At 34.6% G+C, this 18,648-nt stretch overlaps 1 protein-coding gene across 2 annotated transcripts in view; it reads right to left on the bottom strand.

Annotated features, from left to right (window-relative positions):
- Positions 1-18,648, bottom strand: part of LOC149808155 (codanin-1-like) — a 107,338-nt gene that overhangs the window by 72,381 nt on the left and 16,309 nt on the right. For both annotated transcript variants that reach the window (XM_089973947.1, XM_089973955.1), the window contains exons 4-7: positions 16,887-17,077; positions 8,391-8,486; positions 7,634-7,712; positions 1,426-1,546 (exon numbers count right to left, since the gene is read on the bottom strand). In XM_089973947.1, the coding sequence (XP_089830073.1) occupies positions 1,426-1,546; positions 7,634-7,712; positions 8,391-8,486; positions 16,887-17,077 (487 nt within the window). The remainder of the gene's footprint in view (positions 1-1,425; positions 1,547-7,633; positions 7,713-8,390; positions 8,487-16,886; positions 17,078-18,648) is intronic.

The following is an 18,648-nucleotide window of genomic DNA, read 5'->3' as shown; positions in this document are numbered from 1 at the left end:
ACAGAAAACCAACTGACTCTCCCAATCAAATAAAAATTTCATTAACTTGTTAAATTAGAGTGTTCTGAAACACATTTGACAAAACAACGGAATGTATTTAGCATCAGAAAACAGTCAGATCAAACTTCATGATTTAATAATTTATTTAACAATGACTTTTTAAAATCTAGCTGACTTACCAACCCTGCAATTGTCAGTATAAACTGACCTCCTCAAAACACAGAGGCCATGGGCCAGCAGCTAAACTGACCCCTGCAATCAGATTAAACATGTTCAAAGGGAATGACATACGTAATGCAGTGAAACAAAGTTCACCAAACCACTTGTCCGATCTCACAAAAAGCACCTGTTTTCCCCCATTTCACAGACAAACTCGGGATGAAATAGTAAATGAATGCATACCCTGTGTCTATCTGTACATCAGGCATGTGCAACTCTCTCCACAGTGCAGACATGATAGTGATTTTTACTACCATAGAGAGTGTGTGTGTGTGTGTGTGTGTGTGTGTGTGTGTGTGAGAGAGAGAGAGAGAGAGAGAGAGAGAGAGAGAGATTTGGATTTTTGCTTTTCTAAAACCATAAATAAACATTTCTGGATCATGAATTGTTGAGAAAATGTATAACTATACATACTTTTCCCTCTTTGGTATATAGGAGAAAAAGTTATACTTTCATGTATTTATGTATTTACTTAAATTTCTGCATAGAAATTATGGGTTCAAGCATTTAGTTGAGAGCTAACTTTTGCAAGTGAGTTCTCGTGTAACACAAGTCCTTAACTTAGACTTTGTTTCACGTTTATTTTGGGTGATAACTGCACAGTTAAGTGGGTTTGGGTGCTAGTGAATAAGCTATACATGTCATTACTCAAGGGTTCCAATCCTGCTTGAAATGAATTATTTTCTCATTTATCATAATATGCATAAAACTGCTTAACCAATCATTGTTACTGTTACTGCAAGTATATGACATTTCATGCTCATTATGCTCTTCCAAAATGGTCACTTAAGACCATATCTCATTGGCTCATTGATGATGTATTTTTGTCTTTGTAAGTAGGTTTCATTCCTCGTCAAAGGACAACTAGGAAGTACTTCCACCACTCCTCCGATGTCATCGGGTTCTTCAGTCACAACTGTAGCAAGCACGAACTCAGCGTGTCTTCCTTTCATGATAGCATTTAAGAAGGTTAACGTGGTACAACTTCTCTTTATCTCCCACCTTGATATGATAGTTCTGTCCACCCTTCTTTTCCATTACAACAAACGGTCCCCTAAGAATGAGGAAATCTTATCACAGGCTGCCACAGTTGGAATGAAAGCCTAGAGGATTTTTGCTATGAGTTGAACCCACCTACACACACACACACACACACACACACACCAGTATTGCCTTATTTAAAACATAAAAGGTTTATCAACATACCCCACAATTAAATTCTTCATAGGTCTTTTCTAGGAAATGCTGTAGGTCAGGAGAGAAAGCATGAATCCTCTGATTCTCCGAAAGTAGCCTCAAGGTTCCCCTGTCTAACATACACAGCCACCTAACGAGAGTTTTTATGTAAAATTATTACAAAATCAAAAAAAATACCAACGGCTTTTAAAAAATGATGGTGGTGGGTGAAGAATACTATGGTACGAGGCAAAACACCTTAAATCAGAACACTGTTGCATGATAAATTACATATATTAACAAATTTGCATTCTAAAATCTCAAGATGTTACTTACCATTTCATATGGGCTTTACTGTCTCTCTAATTCTAACAAATCTTGTGAATCAGATTCAAATGAAGCTATTTCGATTCTTTCACTATTTAAATGAAGATCGTGTATAATAAAAAAAAATTAAAAAGTTCTATCAAGGAGCCTGTGGAAGTTGACTTCTGTGTGTAATTTAATCCAAAATTATATCACACTTAATCATTATCCAGAAGTCAAGTCACATACTTTGAGTGACCTTTCACCTATGGAAAGAAATATATCATTATTCAATAACTACTGAATAAAGAAGAAATTGAGTGATATTTGTTACCTACCTACCAGGTGAGGTCACAAACGTTCATAATAATGAAAACCTACTCTGACCTTTCAACAAAGCTGTAATAATAAAGCTAAGAAATGAAAAGGAACTAAACTTCATAGCCTAAGCTCAGAGATCTTTTAAGTAAATGTTTGGAAAAGTGTCTTTTTCGGGGGAGGGGGTCAAAATGGTGACCTTGACCTTGAATCAAAGTGTGAGGCAAAAGTGTACCATCATTCATCCTCATCACTCAAAAAGCTTTTATGAAATAAAGCAGAAACAGGAGAAAATTTTAAATATTTACCTGTGATCTAGACTTTAATAGGACCCCAAATGTGAAATGCAACACATCTTCTGGTAAAAAAAGGTATTAAGTTTTATCACTTTATCTTAAACACCTCTTAAATAAGAAAGCATAAGAGTAAATGTCACAGAAACCAAAATAGTGATAGGTGGCCTTCACCTTGTTGAAAGGACACCCAGTGTGGCATGGGTCACACCTTGTAGTGATTATATATAAGTTATACTAAGTTTCATTCCTTTATCTCAAATGGCTCTAAAATTACAAAGGAAATGAAAGTGAAATGGAAAATTCAGTATGCAGTACAACACCACAACAATGACCTTGAAGAGATGACCCCACAACATGGTATGAGAAACAGCTGCTAATAATAAAACAAAGGCAAATCAAGTTGCATCCATTTATCTGTAATTATTTTACAATTATAATATGGCTAAGAATTACAGTATGTATAGGATTTAACAGCATGTCAGCACAATACTGGCTATATAGTATCCATTAAAAGTTTAGATCTAATAATGTAAAGATTAAGAAATGCACAAAAACTTTACGAAGATAAAGCCTTCCAAAATAAACAAAAACCATGTAGTAATACAAAATAAAAGATGAAAGGAAAGCATTATAATTCTTTAAAAAGTATATAAAACTAAGATTAAAGTAACAAATATAAAATCTATAAAATATGCATGCATGCCAACCCCTGGCAAGGAAAAAGTGTAATCCAAGTGGACAAAAAGAGTAATCCGAGCAGAAAAAGATTAATCCACATATAATATGATAAAAATTAATGAGCATATGTACAAAATGATTTATTTATCCCTCTGGACTTCTAACATCAATTACTGCTTCAGGTTTTCATATATAACACTATGAGCTTTAAAAAGCAAGAGACTCTCATATTGCATTTCAAAACACTTTGTACCAGCTGAGATTATGAATGCTTTGCACACCAGCTGAGCACTAAGTGCTGGGTTACAAAGCCTGGATCTAAATTCAGTTTCATTTTTGTCAACAATACTGAACAATCTCTCACAGTCAGCATTACAATGGTAAAGAACCAATATTCCTTTCATAACCTGACAAAGAGGAAATTTATATCTTCCAGTTATTGAGTCTTTTAGCTGGGAAATAAGATGAGAAAAAAAATAAACTCTGTCCGCATGAAGTACATTGTCAGGTAGAGTGTCAACTTTATACTTCAGGAATTCTCATTCTAATTTATCAGCAGCCTTTCCTGCAGCAAGGTGCATCATATGACAGAGACAATCTGATATGTACACTGATGGAGACATTTTTCAAAATAAAGAATGCAATTTCTTTATGAATTCCTGTCATCACTGATGCAGTATCAGCTGAAAACCCCATACAGTTCTGCCAATTTATGTTTATTCAAAGAAATATCAAGCAAATAAAAAAAAGTTTTCTCCAGTGGAATCTACTGTTAATTCTGCTAATGAAAGAAGGGCACTCTGACTTTGCCCTTTTCATTGTTAAAGTCTCTTACACAGATTGGGTACAACTTTTTGTCATAATCACTACTCCTGTCTGTTGCAAGACTAAACTGCCCAATTTTCATGGCTTCTGCAATTTTAAGTGAATTATCTTCTGCTAAACACCTAACAGTATAAGATGATTTTGCTCTTGCACCTGCATATTTTCAACAATTTTGGAATCGGGAAACATCCATCTGAACAAAGGACCAATGTAGTCTTCTACCGCTAGGGGTAGTCTGTGTTCTATTAAGAACTCGGTAGATAACGCCTCTGCATTTATAAAATTTGTGCCCCCAATGTAGTCCTGCTGTAAAAACAGAAGTCACCTTAGTATTGGAGTTAGTAAAACAAGCTAATTCATGGTTTCTTCGTTTTACCACCATGACCTTTCCACACAGCCTGCAAGGGGCGTGAAGCTGCCCTAGAATTTAATGCTGTTTTGTGTAATTCATGTATTCATCTCTGAATCGGTTTTTTCATCTTTTCCTAATCCATCTGTGAAATTATTGGAAAAATATTTTTGGTCTAACACATGCATCGACTAAGATAAATCTGACTTGACTTTTAGCACCAAATACCTACAGACTGGTTCTGTACCAGATATCAATTAGAACAAAGAATCTGCAAGCAAAGATTAAAAGTTGGGAAATGAGTCTGTTTTCTCCTAACTAAGCCATACAGCTGCTATAAATAGAAACTGATGTCAAAAGTTGAAAGTAGAAACCAGCATGTTTCTTGGAAATAGGGCAGCTGCTATAAATAGAACATAATACTGTTAGGAAAGTGCATACTAGTCTACAGACAAGCATACTCTTATGTCGTAGTTACATAAAAGCCGTCTTTTCTAGAATACTGTGGGATTAACGGGATGTTAATAAAAATGAGAAAACAAATTATCAATTTTTTGGGGGAGGGGGATATAACGAAACGTGTAATTCAAATACATTTACGCATAAGGCGTAATTTAGTGAAAAAAGCATAATGGTTCACATGTATGAATATGAGGTAATAGTTTCTTATACAAACTGCATCTGTACAATTTAAGCACAAAAAGTCCACCAGTTTAGTAGAAACTGGCTTAAATTTACCCAAATTTTTATGACATTGTAAGTTTTTAATTGTCAATGTCAACATTACCTTGAACATTTAAATTTAATGAGAATTATTAATAGTGATGACAGGCTTGAAGGCCATACCATTCCTTTAAAATATTTAGCTGTGACCTTGATCATGAAGACAGGAATGTGGTTCACATCACGTCTTCTAATAATGATATATAAGTATAACAGGTTTCATCCCTTAATTTCACAAGATTTTAAAGTTGTAGAAGAGAAGGAAAGTGAGACAGAAAAATTCAAATATTTTTCTAGCAATGACATTGTTCCTTAAGAGATGACCCCAATGTCATACCTGACATTCTGTGTCTGGTTAAAATAAACACATGTGGGTACTTAATTTTGAAGATTTATCATATTTTAAAAAATTATAAGCTCAAATACTGAGCAATGATTGCACAAAGATTATATACTTATTTATTCCATGCATTTCCACAACCACAGTTTGAATAGTTATTACAGTAATTGGGTTGATTAGGTAAGCTGTTCATTAATTATACATAGCACAAATGTGGAGATTTGAATTAAAGAAGATACCATCATCTGGATGCATATATGTAGTTAAAGTAAAACTTACCCAAACAAGGCAATTTCAGTGTAGAGTTGTCATTCACAGATGCAATTACAAATGTTGACTCATTTTCATTATGCACTAACTTGAGTGATCAGATTATCCTGGCATGTACCTTTTTATGAAAGAGACTTTCCCAGACACCATGCATGTTTAGATAGAACATCTCTAAGGTACTATATATAAAAAACAATGAGAGCAAAAGTGGCTATTTTGGAACAAAGTGTCTATATTTTCTCTATAAAAACTGTGCTGTGGAAGATGAGTTTCAATGCATCAAATATCACAATATTGCTGCATCAGTGGTCAATAACTGGGAAACTTAACGTAAACTCTCACACCATTATGAACCCAAGAAAACCTAGACTGACTTAATCTTTCCCTGGCAACACCAAGCACAAGTATCTTCTGCGATCAACATGGGCATCGTTCTACCCTTAACACATCATAAACTGAAATGTCAAGCAACAATTATGTATAAAAAAAATTACTATTCCAGTAAAAATAATATTAGACGATTAAGATGCAAAAACAACAATGACACAACAGCACAAAAAATTAAAAATATAAAATAAGAAATAAATATTAATAATAAAAATAACAATAGTGATCATACTGACCATGGGTAGTAGGAAGAAATGAGTGGTGCAGACCACTCATTGTTATTTTTTGCACAAAGTATAAAGCACAAGTTATCATATTTTGGTATAATGTACACTAATGTATACCATGCATGCTGATTTTCTACCCATAGTAACATGACATGAAAGTTTCATTATGACATAAAATGTTCATATGAAAACTGCATTTTAACATTTTTATCATTTCGCTCCATTTTCATTCAGAAACTACATTCCATTAATTGGGACTAATCATCATATGGCTTTGGTTGTCTTTGTGGACTAAGGCACTCGCCTTTACAAATCACTGACATCTTGCCTGTTTGCATGGATTCAAATCTCAATTCTGCCAATATGGCCATGTGAGAAACATGCAAGTAGCTTTTTGTGGATTGGTGAATCTTCTTCCTCCACCCAATATAATAGCTGCCATGTATAGCCTGTCATGTGCTGAAAAATGGTATAAAACCCACAACGTTATCTAACATTTTATTGACTTGCAATAAAACAGTGCTTTATTGTTTCTTGGTTCTTCTCAGTCAGTGTTTTAAACTTGTGTGTGGTTATGATGGTTAGCTTGTCTTTCTCAGTGTAGGAGTTTCTTTTGCCTCCCATCGTGATCATTTGTCTGACTACATTCATTCTGATTCCATACTGAACAAATGATGCTATGTGAGGGTTCCAGTCCAAGGTTTATACTATAAACTCTGAAACATACTGCAGTTTCTCATAGATAAAATTTACCCAGAATACGTATTGTAATTATGACTGGCAAATTAAAGATTTAATCTGCATAGAATTCCATTGAAAACGTCACGCTGAGTCACTTAAGTACTGATCAGTGTATAGTTCAGTCCAATTTTGTTGAGCTGTTTTTAGAAGTCATTTAAATGTTTTTCTTTTTTGAGTAACAACAGCTGTATTTGAAACTATATACATGTCATCTGAACAAATCTGACAGAGCTTCATGCTAAGATGCTTTCAGTCAAATCAGCCAAATTCTATTCAGCAGTTTAAGAATACTCATTTAAAGGTGTTTCAAGTTTTATAAATGGTGGTCATATCTGACCACAGATCATTGTCATTTTAACAAATCCAAAAGAGCGTCAAGCCATGGTGCTTACTTTCAAACCTGGTCTGTTATGCTAAGCAGATTTTAGGAAATTGTAAACAGCAATTGTGAACAGAGGGCATATGACAGATATGACTGTTCCATCGCCTCACTTGGACTTACAGTCAGGCAAGAAAAATCCAAAAAGTTTCAAAAAACTGGAATACTTAAATTTGAATATATGTATATACTTGCAATCAAGTCAAATCCCACTGTAAAGAGCATCGATACAAATAATGCACTGTCCAATCAGGATCATTAGAATCACAAACATCATAGACCCTAATCTGTAGGTGCATTATATGACAGTAGTTATGGGTCTATATGTTGTTTGCAGTTGACTTATACATTATGCACATTACTATGAGTATGCCCCATTCCTGACACTACATCACAAACCTTCTTTCCTTTTCAAAACTGCTCACAGCGAAATAAACTGCATTGTGAACTGATGTAAATAAGTTCTCTTCGTCAATATCTGAAATGGACAATGTTTGGGGATCTTCACTTTATTGGAATGATACAGTACTTAATACATTAATGTCATTTCATATAAGATCACAATATTCATTTATTGTACATCACTGAAATTTGGTAACAACATGAAAATTTCACAGATCTACTGAGATAACTAAAATCTTCCAGAATGTTCTGAACAGAAATAACGAGTTATAAAACATGTCTGTTGCTAATGAATCAGCCACAGCTAGTCACATCTTTTGCTTATGAGTCAAATAAAATTTGTTACATCCAGTGCTAATGAGCCCATTATAATTAGTCATATCAACTTACAATTAGTCAAAACTCTCATATAACTTAGTAAAACTAAGACACACCAAATAAAGCCTAATGAGCTAGTGTAAAAACAAAAACTGTGACACTTATTTAATGTTTCATACAAAGGTCAAAACATATGCACAAAATACTGTTTCAGCCCTGTGCAACTGAAATTTCAACCAAGGATGAAAAATAATGGCTATACAATACATTTTGAAAATTGGTATACAGATGTGCACCTAAGTATAAGAAAGTTCAATTTTAAACGTTCAAACAATCTCTCTCTCCCCCTCTCTTTCTCTCTCTCTCTCTCTCTTACTTCAAAAAGAGGTGAGATACTGATGTCTTTATGAAAACCTTTCATCTCATGTATTCTTACCATCATCTGGGGTAGATGCAGGGGACTCACTTCCTCTGGCTGTTAGCAGCTGTGTCAGGAAGTATAATTCCACCACAAGATTGGGCATAAGGTTAGCTATGGAACCAAACAAAAAAGGAAATTAATTTTTCAAATAATCTGGTGTCAAGCCAATCTATAGTGTCTACTATATTCTCTCTCATGTTATGATTGAATCCTGGGTAGGTTCAAATTTACAAGGCATATTACTAAATATTATGTTCAAAAACCTAATCCTTGCTCTCTTGTCATGGGAGATAGAAATGTGTCAAGTACAGAACTGCGAGTCAAATAGAGTGGTAGTTAATCTATGGTAGCCATGAAAGCCTGTTCGGATCCAACCCAAAACATAATGGCAAACATGGCCCTGGTGGAGATAGATGGATATGAATAACATAGTTCTTTCTGTATTTTGTGTCTTAAAATTGAGGTAAGGCACAGAATCTATATATGCATTATTGGTTTTAAATGTTCGCATATTTTACCATTTCCACTTTGGATTCCATATATACAACCAATTGTTCCTTGACTATTAAAAGTGGACTTGGAATTTCTTGGAGGAACTATTCTTTCAATGTTCATACTAATATATTCTGTGATACAGTCATCTTTATCTATACCTCAGTCACTCTTCTTAGAGGGAATTATTCTCTGAATATGCCACACATGTATAATATACAAAGATACCCCCTTCTCCACTCATTCGGTGGACTGCAATGATTACCGAAACATCTGCAACAAGTAACCAACAAAATGGGCAAAGAAGAAAAAATATTCATGCAAGAAGAATAATGACACAGTGATGTGAAAGCCAAAAGGAAAATGGATTGATCAAACCACTTCTTACTCATTACATTAATCAAAAAATGGTACCCCAGGACAATGTATGAAGCTGCAAAGGACAAAGTATGAAGCTGCCAAGCTGCCCAAGTTGCAGCAGAAGAAATAAAGTTTGACACTCCTGAGATTAACTGAGTTATGAAGGACATAATCAAGATTGAATAAATGATACAGTACTTGGATATCACAAGGAAGATGCCCCACATACATAAGAAATGATACGGTACTTGGATATCACAAGGAAGATGCCCCACATACATGATAAATGATACGGTACTTGGATATCACAAGGAAGATGCCCCACATACATAAAGAGGGATTTATGCTCTCTAAAGATGCAAAACATTTCTATAATTAGCACTGCTGGATTTTACACCAAAATATGCAAAACAACTGCAATGTGTCACCCAAAGATGCTCAACATGAGATAAAAGACTCAATTTATATGTCACTGCAAAACTTAGAAGGAAAAAGCCATCCCAGCTAGACATCAAGAATGAGAAAGATGGAAGGAGGGGCTATTTAATGGTTTAAAGCCCATTTCATAATCACAATGGGAATAATTGTCAACAAAATGTCTTTTCAAGGACATTCACTTATCTGGATAAATAATTTCCTTTATTTTCAAGATAACAAGCATTTGCAAGATTGTTAAAAAAGGGTGTCAACATTCATTGCATATACACATACACATGGATATATTCAATACACAACAAAAAATATCTCCTTTTTTCCCAAACTACACATATTTAATTAATGAAACAACTGTCAACATCAAAACTTGTTTTATTGTTCTATTTTTAAAATACAGATGCCATAATTTCACTTCAAGTAACATATGCAGCAAAACTTCTGTTAAGCAAACTTGAATGCTTATTCGGTAATTTTAAGATTATCTTCTCCATAATGAACCATTTCTGTGAAACAAAAAAATTCTTGCACTGAATAATCCTTCCATGTGATCCCTTGCTATCCTTGATCACATTTGTAAACGATTAGAATAAATCATCAATTAACACATTAACCCCTGGAGGTTTTTGCCATTTTTGCCTGAAAATCGAGTAGGAAACACATTTTGAAAGCTAGTTCTGAATAGACTTGAAAACACCAAATCCCCAGTCATCTTTCAATAACATACTGCCTAGTTGTGTTAGAAACATCATTTTTCGTTGGCTACTTGACTCGCACATGAGCAAACGGGTAAAAGTTTGACGTGGTTTTTTTTGGGTTTTTTTTGCTAAACGGAGCCATTATTTTCGTATGGTGACCACTCCTTATTCCAAATGCCCATCTTATCCTACTTTTTGCAAAGGCTCATCTGTCTGTTTTGCAGTTCATACCGGTTTGCCTTACATCTGAGACCAAAAAGTCTAAAATCCGGACACAAAATGGGATTCTCACATGGGGCGAATTTTACATAAAAAAAAGTCGGGTCCAAAAAATGAGGTTTTTCTATCTGTATTTTGTAGTGCAACTAGATATTCCAGATTATTTGGTATCATTGTAGAGCTTCATCTGTCTACCTTTCTATAATACCATCCACTTTAGTGTATCATGACCATCAGAGCTCGGCAGTAGCTACTACCTCCTGCCCCATAAAGTCGTCGCTAGGGCTTAATGTGTTAATGTTATTACTTTAATTATGTTGTCTATATAATATTTATAAGTGTTCCATTATCAGTTGAAATGAGTTGACTAACCACCATGATTTGCATGCCTTTTAACTCTTTTTTAAATCCAACCCCTTAATTTGATTGGATACAAAAAACATAATTAAGGTGATAAAACAAAGCATGTCTACTTTTAATTCATTGTAGCAATACAACAAACACGTCTACAAATTGGAAACACAGCACATGTAATTAAATTCTCACAGAGATGCTTGTAGCTGTGACAGCAGATTGATGCTTTTTACATTATAATACAACAAAGCATATTGCATTCATGATCATGATTACATTGAGACTGACTTAAGATCGAACTAAAGCACAAATTTCACTTCTTTAATTGGTATTTCTTAAATGCCGGTACCAGTATTATTGACTTTTCATAGATTGAAATTTCGCTGAATATTGTTATTTACAGTGTACTGAGAAAGATAATTTAACAAAATATATAACCTCTATATTACAAGTTGCCAATTTTATGATGTTGATTGAAACTGACAGGTACTAACTGCCATTTCTGATGATAAAATAAGTGATCTATCAAAGACTGATATAATAGTTTTGATTTGCAATTTTCATCATGTTCAACAATTATGGGCCAATTCTTTTCATATTTTCTGTTTAAAACAATGGGATCCACGCCCAACCCAGCATTATAAGTGGGTTCAAAAGTTAACCCAGTGCAAGGTATCACAGAAGGGGTATATTCACTAAGCTTAGGATGGACTTGATTCTGTCTAAAATCAATGATAATAATCTACTTTTATTTTCTTGGGTTTTTAATATGTCATATAGGCACTATGAAAGAACATTCTTCTGGCACTAACTGTCCTACATGCTCTAAGACGACACATTTCTTGTGGCACTAATTGTCCTACAGGCACTAAGAAGGGACATTTCTTGTGGCACTAACTGTCCTACAGGCACTATGATGGGAAGTTTCTTGTGGCACTGTCCCACTGGCACTAAAAGGGGAACATTCTTGTGGCACAGATTGTCTTACTGGCACTAAGAGGGGATCTTTCTTGTGGCACAGATGAAAGGTAAGGGTCACTGTCACGTGGGCCATACCTGCCATAACACGCTGTGAAATACAAAAGAACATGATTTAGAACCCCCAAACCGCCCTACACTGTAGTGTATATAAAAAAAAACAACTTGATTTTCAGGAATCTTAGCCACAGTTTTTTAAACAACAAGAACAATAAATCTCTTAACCACCACGATATTATTATGCCTGTAATCAGTATGAATAGTCAACAGTCAAAGCTCAGCTAAACCTAACCACAGGATATACAGTTGATATAAAGGGAATTACATGCTGAATAACTGATGCTATTACACATCACTGCACTGAATGAGAATGCCAAAGTTATCTTTGATAAAGTTTGTGATCAGCGTCAACATTTATTTGAAGTCGGATTTTTACTCCATATATAAACATGATTATTTCTGCTGTCAGAATAGTGTTCAAGAGTGAAATAAAGGATGCAATACACTATTAGTAAAGCTCAGCCATTTTTTAAAAAAAAAACTCCAGGCTGACTTTGTCAAGAACACCAGTATGGGGGAACATGTAATTAATTGCACATACTGAATTAGTCATTCTGAAGTATGTGACATCTGTCGAAATAGGAGCACTGTCTATATGTATCATATCTGACACTCTGAACATTCGAATTAGTTCTCTGTATTCACAATTCATTATCTTAACCTTGTTATAATACATTTCAGGATTTTTCAGCCATGAAATAGAATGACTGAAATATAATCATAATTGCACACTCGTGTTTGCAAAGTTGATTTGTGCTGATAAATCATCAACACCCAAATGGGACAAAGGCATTATTACTGCTGTATTACCTGTAAACACCCGAGTAAACTTAAAATATTATCTTCTCCCCTGTTATGTATATATATTGTTAGTTTTTTAATTTTTATTTTTTATTATATGCTATGGATAATTGTAATTTGGACTTGATTTTGTCCCAAATTAAGTTCATTTTCTACATGACCTGATTTATTGATTTTGTTTTTGTAAATAACATGTTTATCTCAATCCAAGTCCAAAACATTGGAAATTTCCCATGATATGCCGAGTCTACCTGTTGTTTACATTTTATATTATAATTTTAGCAGTAGAACTTCTAAATATAGCTATGATTTTATCATGTATACATTTGGAACCTCCCAGAATGAAATTTTCCAATAGGTAAATGTTTGGGTTTTTTTTAATACAGAAAATGCTAATTGTGACCTGAGGTCAAGTAGAGGACTAAATAATCTTGTTTATCAAGAACTTATTCATTTGTGCTGTAAGATCTGAGCAGAATCAGTTGGATTTTTGAAGACACTTCAGCATTGAATATATTTTGGAATACCACCAAAGTTTATTCTGAACTTTAATCATTATGACTTGTGTTAGAAATTCTAGGATTATTTGGGATTTAATTTGCAATACCGTAAGTTCTTTTTCCATCTGCATTTTTGTATTCTATGGAAATAAATTATTTGTTGAATTTTACAAACTTGTTGGTTTTTGCTCTTCCATTACTTAGTTGATGACATAGAATCGTTATACCCACTTCCCCCAATGAAATGGTCACTCCAAAATGTGATATATATTCATTTTTCTATAGAGACAAGCATATCTCTTGGTCAAACTGCATCACAGTTGTGACAATGTTAACATTATGAACAACTCACAAGGATTTGCTCTGAGAAACCAACAGGAAGTTTGGACAACAGTATCATCTAGTCTCTAGATAGTGCTTGTTGTTGTTGTAGGGTTTAGGCTATACATGGCAGCCAGTATTAATGGTGGAGGAAGAACCAGGGAAATCCCCAGAAAGAACCACCAACCCTCAAGAAGCTACTGGCAAGCTTTCTCACATACCCACATTGGCCGAATCCAAGACTTGAACCCACGCAGACATAGATGAGATAGCAGTGATCCGTAACAGAGAGCGCTTTAGACCACTCGGCCACTCAGGACCCCCCTCTAGATAATGCAAAGATGAACACTAATGATACTTACATTGCTTATATATTTTGCCATCCAATAAAATTTGAAGTGAGAAACTTTATGTTTTTATTTAATATCAGTGTGCTTGTGGTTATGTGAGCATTTGCACATGTATATGTGTATAGCATTGATACATGAAAATGCCAAGTCTACCAAATATTTATTTCTTTGAAAGTGTATGAAATACTTTGAACAAAAATAGGTAGGTTTATTTCTTTTATTCAGATTTGAATTTCCAAATATTTTCTACAGACTCAAATAAAAAATAGATTATCAAATCAATGACATTGCATTATTGGGGTCATGTATACTGACCCCTCCCTGCCTCTTGGGACCTCCAGACACATTTTTTGAGCCTAAAAAAACATACAATGTCTGAGAATATGGCTGCGATATAAAATGTGAACAGCCTAAAAGGAATGCATATACTTGATGACACCATAAGAAGACTTCCAGTGAAAATCCAATGTCAATATGACTTTCCATTTATGAGGAGTAGCCAAAACAAGATTTTCAAGATGGCTACCATGGTGGTAATATTGCAGGTCTAATAGCACCATTTTCATTTGGCACAAACAGACATCATAAGAAGTCTTTGGTGAAAACACCATGTTGATATGACCATCCATCCAGACAGTGGAGTTATGACAAAAGTTTCGAGAAGGAAAAATGGCAGCCATATTTAGAGGTTAGATTAGCATGATATTTGTTTAGAACTAACTACATGCAGACACCATTAAGTCTTTTGGTGAAAACTCCAGGTCAGTTTCATCATCCAGCTAAGAAACGTCTTGAGATGGCCACAACAGTGTAAATACTAGATGTCATTTTCATTTAGGATGAACTAGACATCATAAGACATCTTCGGGTCAAAATCCCATGCTGACATGTCTTATCATTTAGCAGGGGTAACAATAACAAGATTTTCAACATGGCTGACATAGCAATCATATTGGCTGTCAAACAGGCATTCTTTTAATTTAGAACCAACTTAGAAGTTTTTCAGTAAAAATTCTAAACAGTTTCAGGAATACAATGATCTGTCAAAAAGTAACTCTTCAGATAATAATCATGAAACATTTCCCAAGTTTCAAAACATTCCACTGAAAACTGCATGACTAGCAGCATCAAACAAGTCAAAATAGACAATAACTCCTTTCAAAACAATGCATGAGCAAAGCGATTTGTCAAGAAGTGCATCTTCAGTTAATGAAAAGGACAGTAAAAAACCTGTGGAGAAAACGGACTTGTCAATAAGCTATTTTCAGATAGTGTCCAAAATATTTACCAAGTTTCATGGCAATCGAACAGAAAGAGTGGGACTAGACATACAAACAACTATCAGATGGAAGGATGGATGGATTACTATATACCCATATAAACGCACGGGTTTAACAAAAGGAAGTTGGACCCGATTGGACAAACACTTAAAAATTCCTGGACAACACAGCACCAGCTAGACTTAAAGCTGAAAACCCATTGACTGAAAGGAAACAGGCAGACTCGGGAATACCTGGAAATGATCAGGGTTTGCTGAAGTAAATATGACTGAAAAAACATAGTGAGGGATCCTCAAAGTCATATTCTTCTAACTTATTCACTGCAGAGAGTGAAAGGGTTTAGGTCAAGCCTTATGTTTAATAAATTCTCGCTGTTATGTCACAATTTATTGCCAAAATAGCAATTAGAAGTCATTGGCATTTCAGTCATCTACCTTAATGTGCAGAAAACCATTCACTGTAAAGTTTTCTCCAAGCATTCTTTCAAGCAGAGTTTAGCAGCACAAAAATATATGCACTGCAGTATATACTGTGATATCAACTAAGGTATACCACTTAAATTAAAGTACAATAGTTTTCTTTCTGTACATTAGTTGTTACACAAGTTACAATCTAAATTCAAGAAAGTTATTCTCAAAACTTAATTGGGATGATTCAGCTTATGCTATATTTGACACCCTGTAAATATTTTGTTCTGACATCAGAGAACCTGTCAATAGCAATGGTAAGTGCTGGCAGTGATGCAGACACTCCACTACTGATATAACAGGCAGAGAAACTGAGCAGGTTGCTAAAACCGATTTCAATACCCAGGCAAGATATCTTGTAGAACGGGCCTGTAAACACAAAAGTCACAAATTCAACAAACAAGGAAATATTTAGTCAATTGCAGAAAACATAGAAAATTTAAAGACAGCACCAGTGCACCCAGGAAAATCTTAAGATGATTATCAATCCTACAAAGGAGTACATGTACTTAACACATTATCATGGTGTAAATTAGGCCTTTTAGAACTCAATCCTACAAAGGAGTACATGTACTTAACACATTATCATGTTGTAAATTAGGCCTTTTAGAACTCAATCCTACAAAGGAGTACATGTACTTAACACATTATCATGGCGTAAATTAGGCCTTTTAGAACTCAATCCTACAAAGGAGTACATGTACTTAACACATTATCATGGTGTAAATTAGGCCTTTTAGAACTCAAACTAAAACAAATGTTTACTTTGAAAGCTTACGAAATAAGCCTTATAACAATGCAATATGACCTGATGTTTCAAATTCCCAGTAATTACTACTAATTGCAGCTTTTGCCCCACTGTGCAGTGCTTACTATATTCACTGTTTTCTCACCCATGCAACAGAGAAATCTACCTGTTTTGTTAACCTTACTTTTCCTATCTCAGTCTGGTTATCTCAGACCAGTCATCTCAGTCATGGTGTCCACGTCCTAAGGACTACTTTATCAAAAAATGAAAATTATCAGGAATACCAAAAACGGGAACAAAAACTTTTATTTTGCTCACTATATGAATCAGGTTAAAACATTAAAAATATAGTTTCTGGGACTGGGAACTGAGCTGCAAAAATCAGAGACCTGAACTTCAATTTATGAAATTACAAATGAAAAACATGACCTATGAAAATACCAATTCTTACCTTCTAGACAAGCACAGTAGAGTTGGACTAACAACTCTAGTTTATCTTTATTAGTGACCTCACTAGATAATGCTTCCATCATTTCAATGAAACTGCTGTTGTGCTCCAACACACTTTTTGTTGGTGTCACATTGGATAACCTTGAATCTGTTTTTGATAGGGTCTCATGCTGAAATTTTGCTTTCTCCAGTCTAAAATGAGAACAAAAAATGTATATACCTTTTGTATGTGAGCACTATATAATTTCCAAAAGGAATTCTGCTTTGACAAATAATAAACAAATGTATATTTTAGAACTTTAACCTGAAACTTTGAAAGAAAAACAAAGGGGAAATTTCTACATACAGGATGGATTTAATGTAAAAAGGTAGGGCCTGAAAATATTATGCAAAGTTTTCATGAAGATTTACAGATTTGTATAAATCAGGTAATCATGAATAATAGAATTGACTCTGGTATACTCAGGAGTCACAAATTTCTGAAAGCAAAGGGGAGTTTGAATAAAGCAAGTGGAAGACCTGATGTGTTGAGCGTAATGAGAATGGACAGAACAGTAATGAACAACTCGCATAAGGTACCCTGGTTTAAAAGCCAAACTAGCAGACAAATTTCCAGTCTCAGGGCTTATACTCATTAGAGTGTATACTTGCAAAGTTCATGCAATTACTGTATTTGAAACAAACTATTTTCTAAAACAGACATTCTGGAACAATTTGCAGCAATATATATTTTGTTGCTGGCATAAAGACAATAGGTTTCATGGACTGATGATGCATTTTTAGGGACAGCAGCAACCTTTATGTCAAAGAACAAAAAGACTTTCACTGTATAAAAAAAGTATGTCTGCCACAGGAAAATACAAGTACTATGAACAGTGTTCCTGATAGGCAACTGTAAGACATTGCAGACCCTGAGCTAATCGACCATCAGGTCTCAACAACCTGAACCTTTGATCAAGGTATGCTGTTTTGAACAATACTTGTGCAAAACGGAATTATTTTCTGATTAGACTTACACATACCAAGGCTTAAGACCAAAAGATCCCAAAGTCAATAGGTGTCTTTATTACTCTAAGTGCAAGCTATTCAGATTGGTCAAGGAAATAACTCTAGAACATAACCTTTGACATGTTAACCCCAAAATCAATAGGCATAATCTGCACAACAAGTGCAAGTATTCCATAAACTTTGGTCTGGGGTACATAGCCTAAAACTAAGGCTGCTAGACCAAAACCATTTTTCTTCTTTCTGATGACAATGGAAAGAAGAAGCATGCTTGCAAAAAAATGGCTTTCCGAGTTATCAAGAGAGACCATGGCACGAAAAGTTTAGATAAAGGTTTTAAAAACGTATGGAAATGGGAATAGCTAGAGCAAAAAGTCGACAGAAATTTTGTTGGTCAGTTTATAAGAAAACTGAACACTAGAGGACTGGCATTTTGTGTCCTCTGCTCTACGTCAATTGTGGTTGGAAGAGTTTGGAATGGCACCTACAAAAGAAGCTGCATACGGAAAAATCGAAGCTCAGAAGGCACCTGGAAAAAGTGCAATTAATTACTATAAGACATAGCTCTGTCAGAATATGCACACTGCATGTCGTCAATACAAGCACCAACTTGAAAGGCAAAAAGGCTCTCACTGAGAAGGAAAAGAAACGATTGCACATTGAGCCAATGTTTAGAACTGAACATTTTTAAGTTTTAATTGGCACCAGGTAACCAGTATTTTGTCAGACACATTGTTAAATGTACCTACCTATCTACC

The sequence above is a fragment of the Sinohyriopsis cumingii genome, chromosome 1 (assembly GCF_028554795.1).
Source record: "Sinohyriopsis cumingii isolate HCF-2022 chromosome 1, ASM2855479v2, whole genome shotgun sequence".
In the NCBI taxonomy this organism is placed as follows: domain Eukaryota; kingdom Metazoa; phylum Mollusca; class Bivalvia; order Unionida; family Unionidae; genus Sinohyriopsis; species Sinohyriopsis cumingii.
Note: the sequence above shows the minus strand (reverse complement) of the source record. Positions and strands in the feature narration are given on the sequence as shown.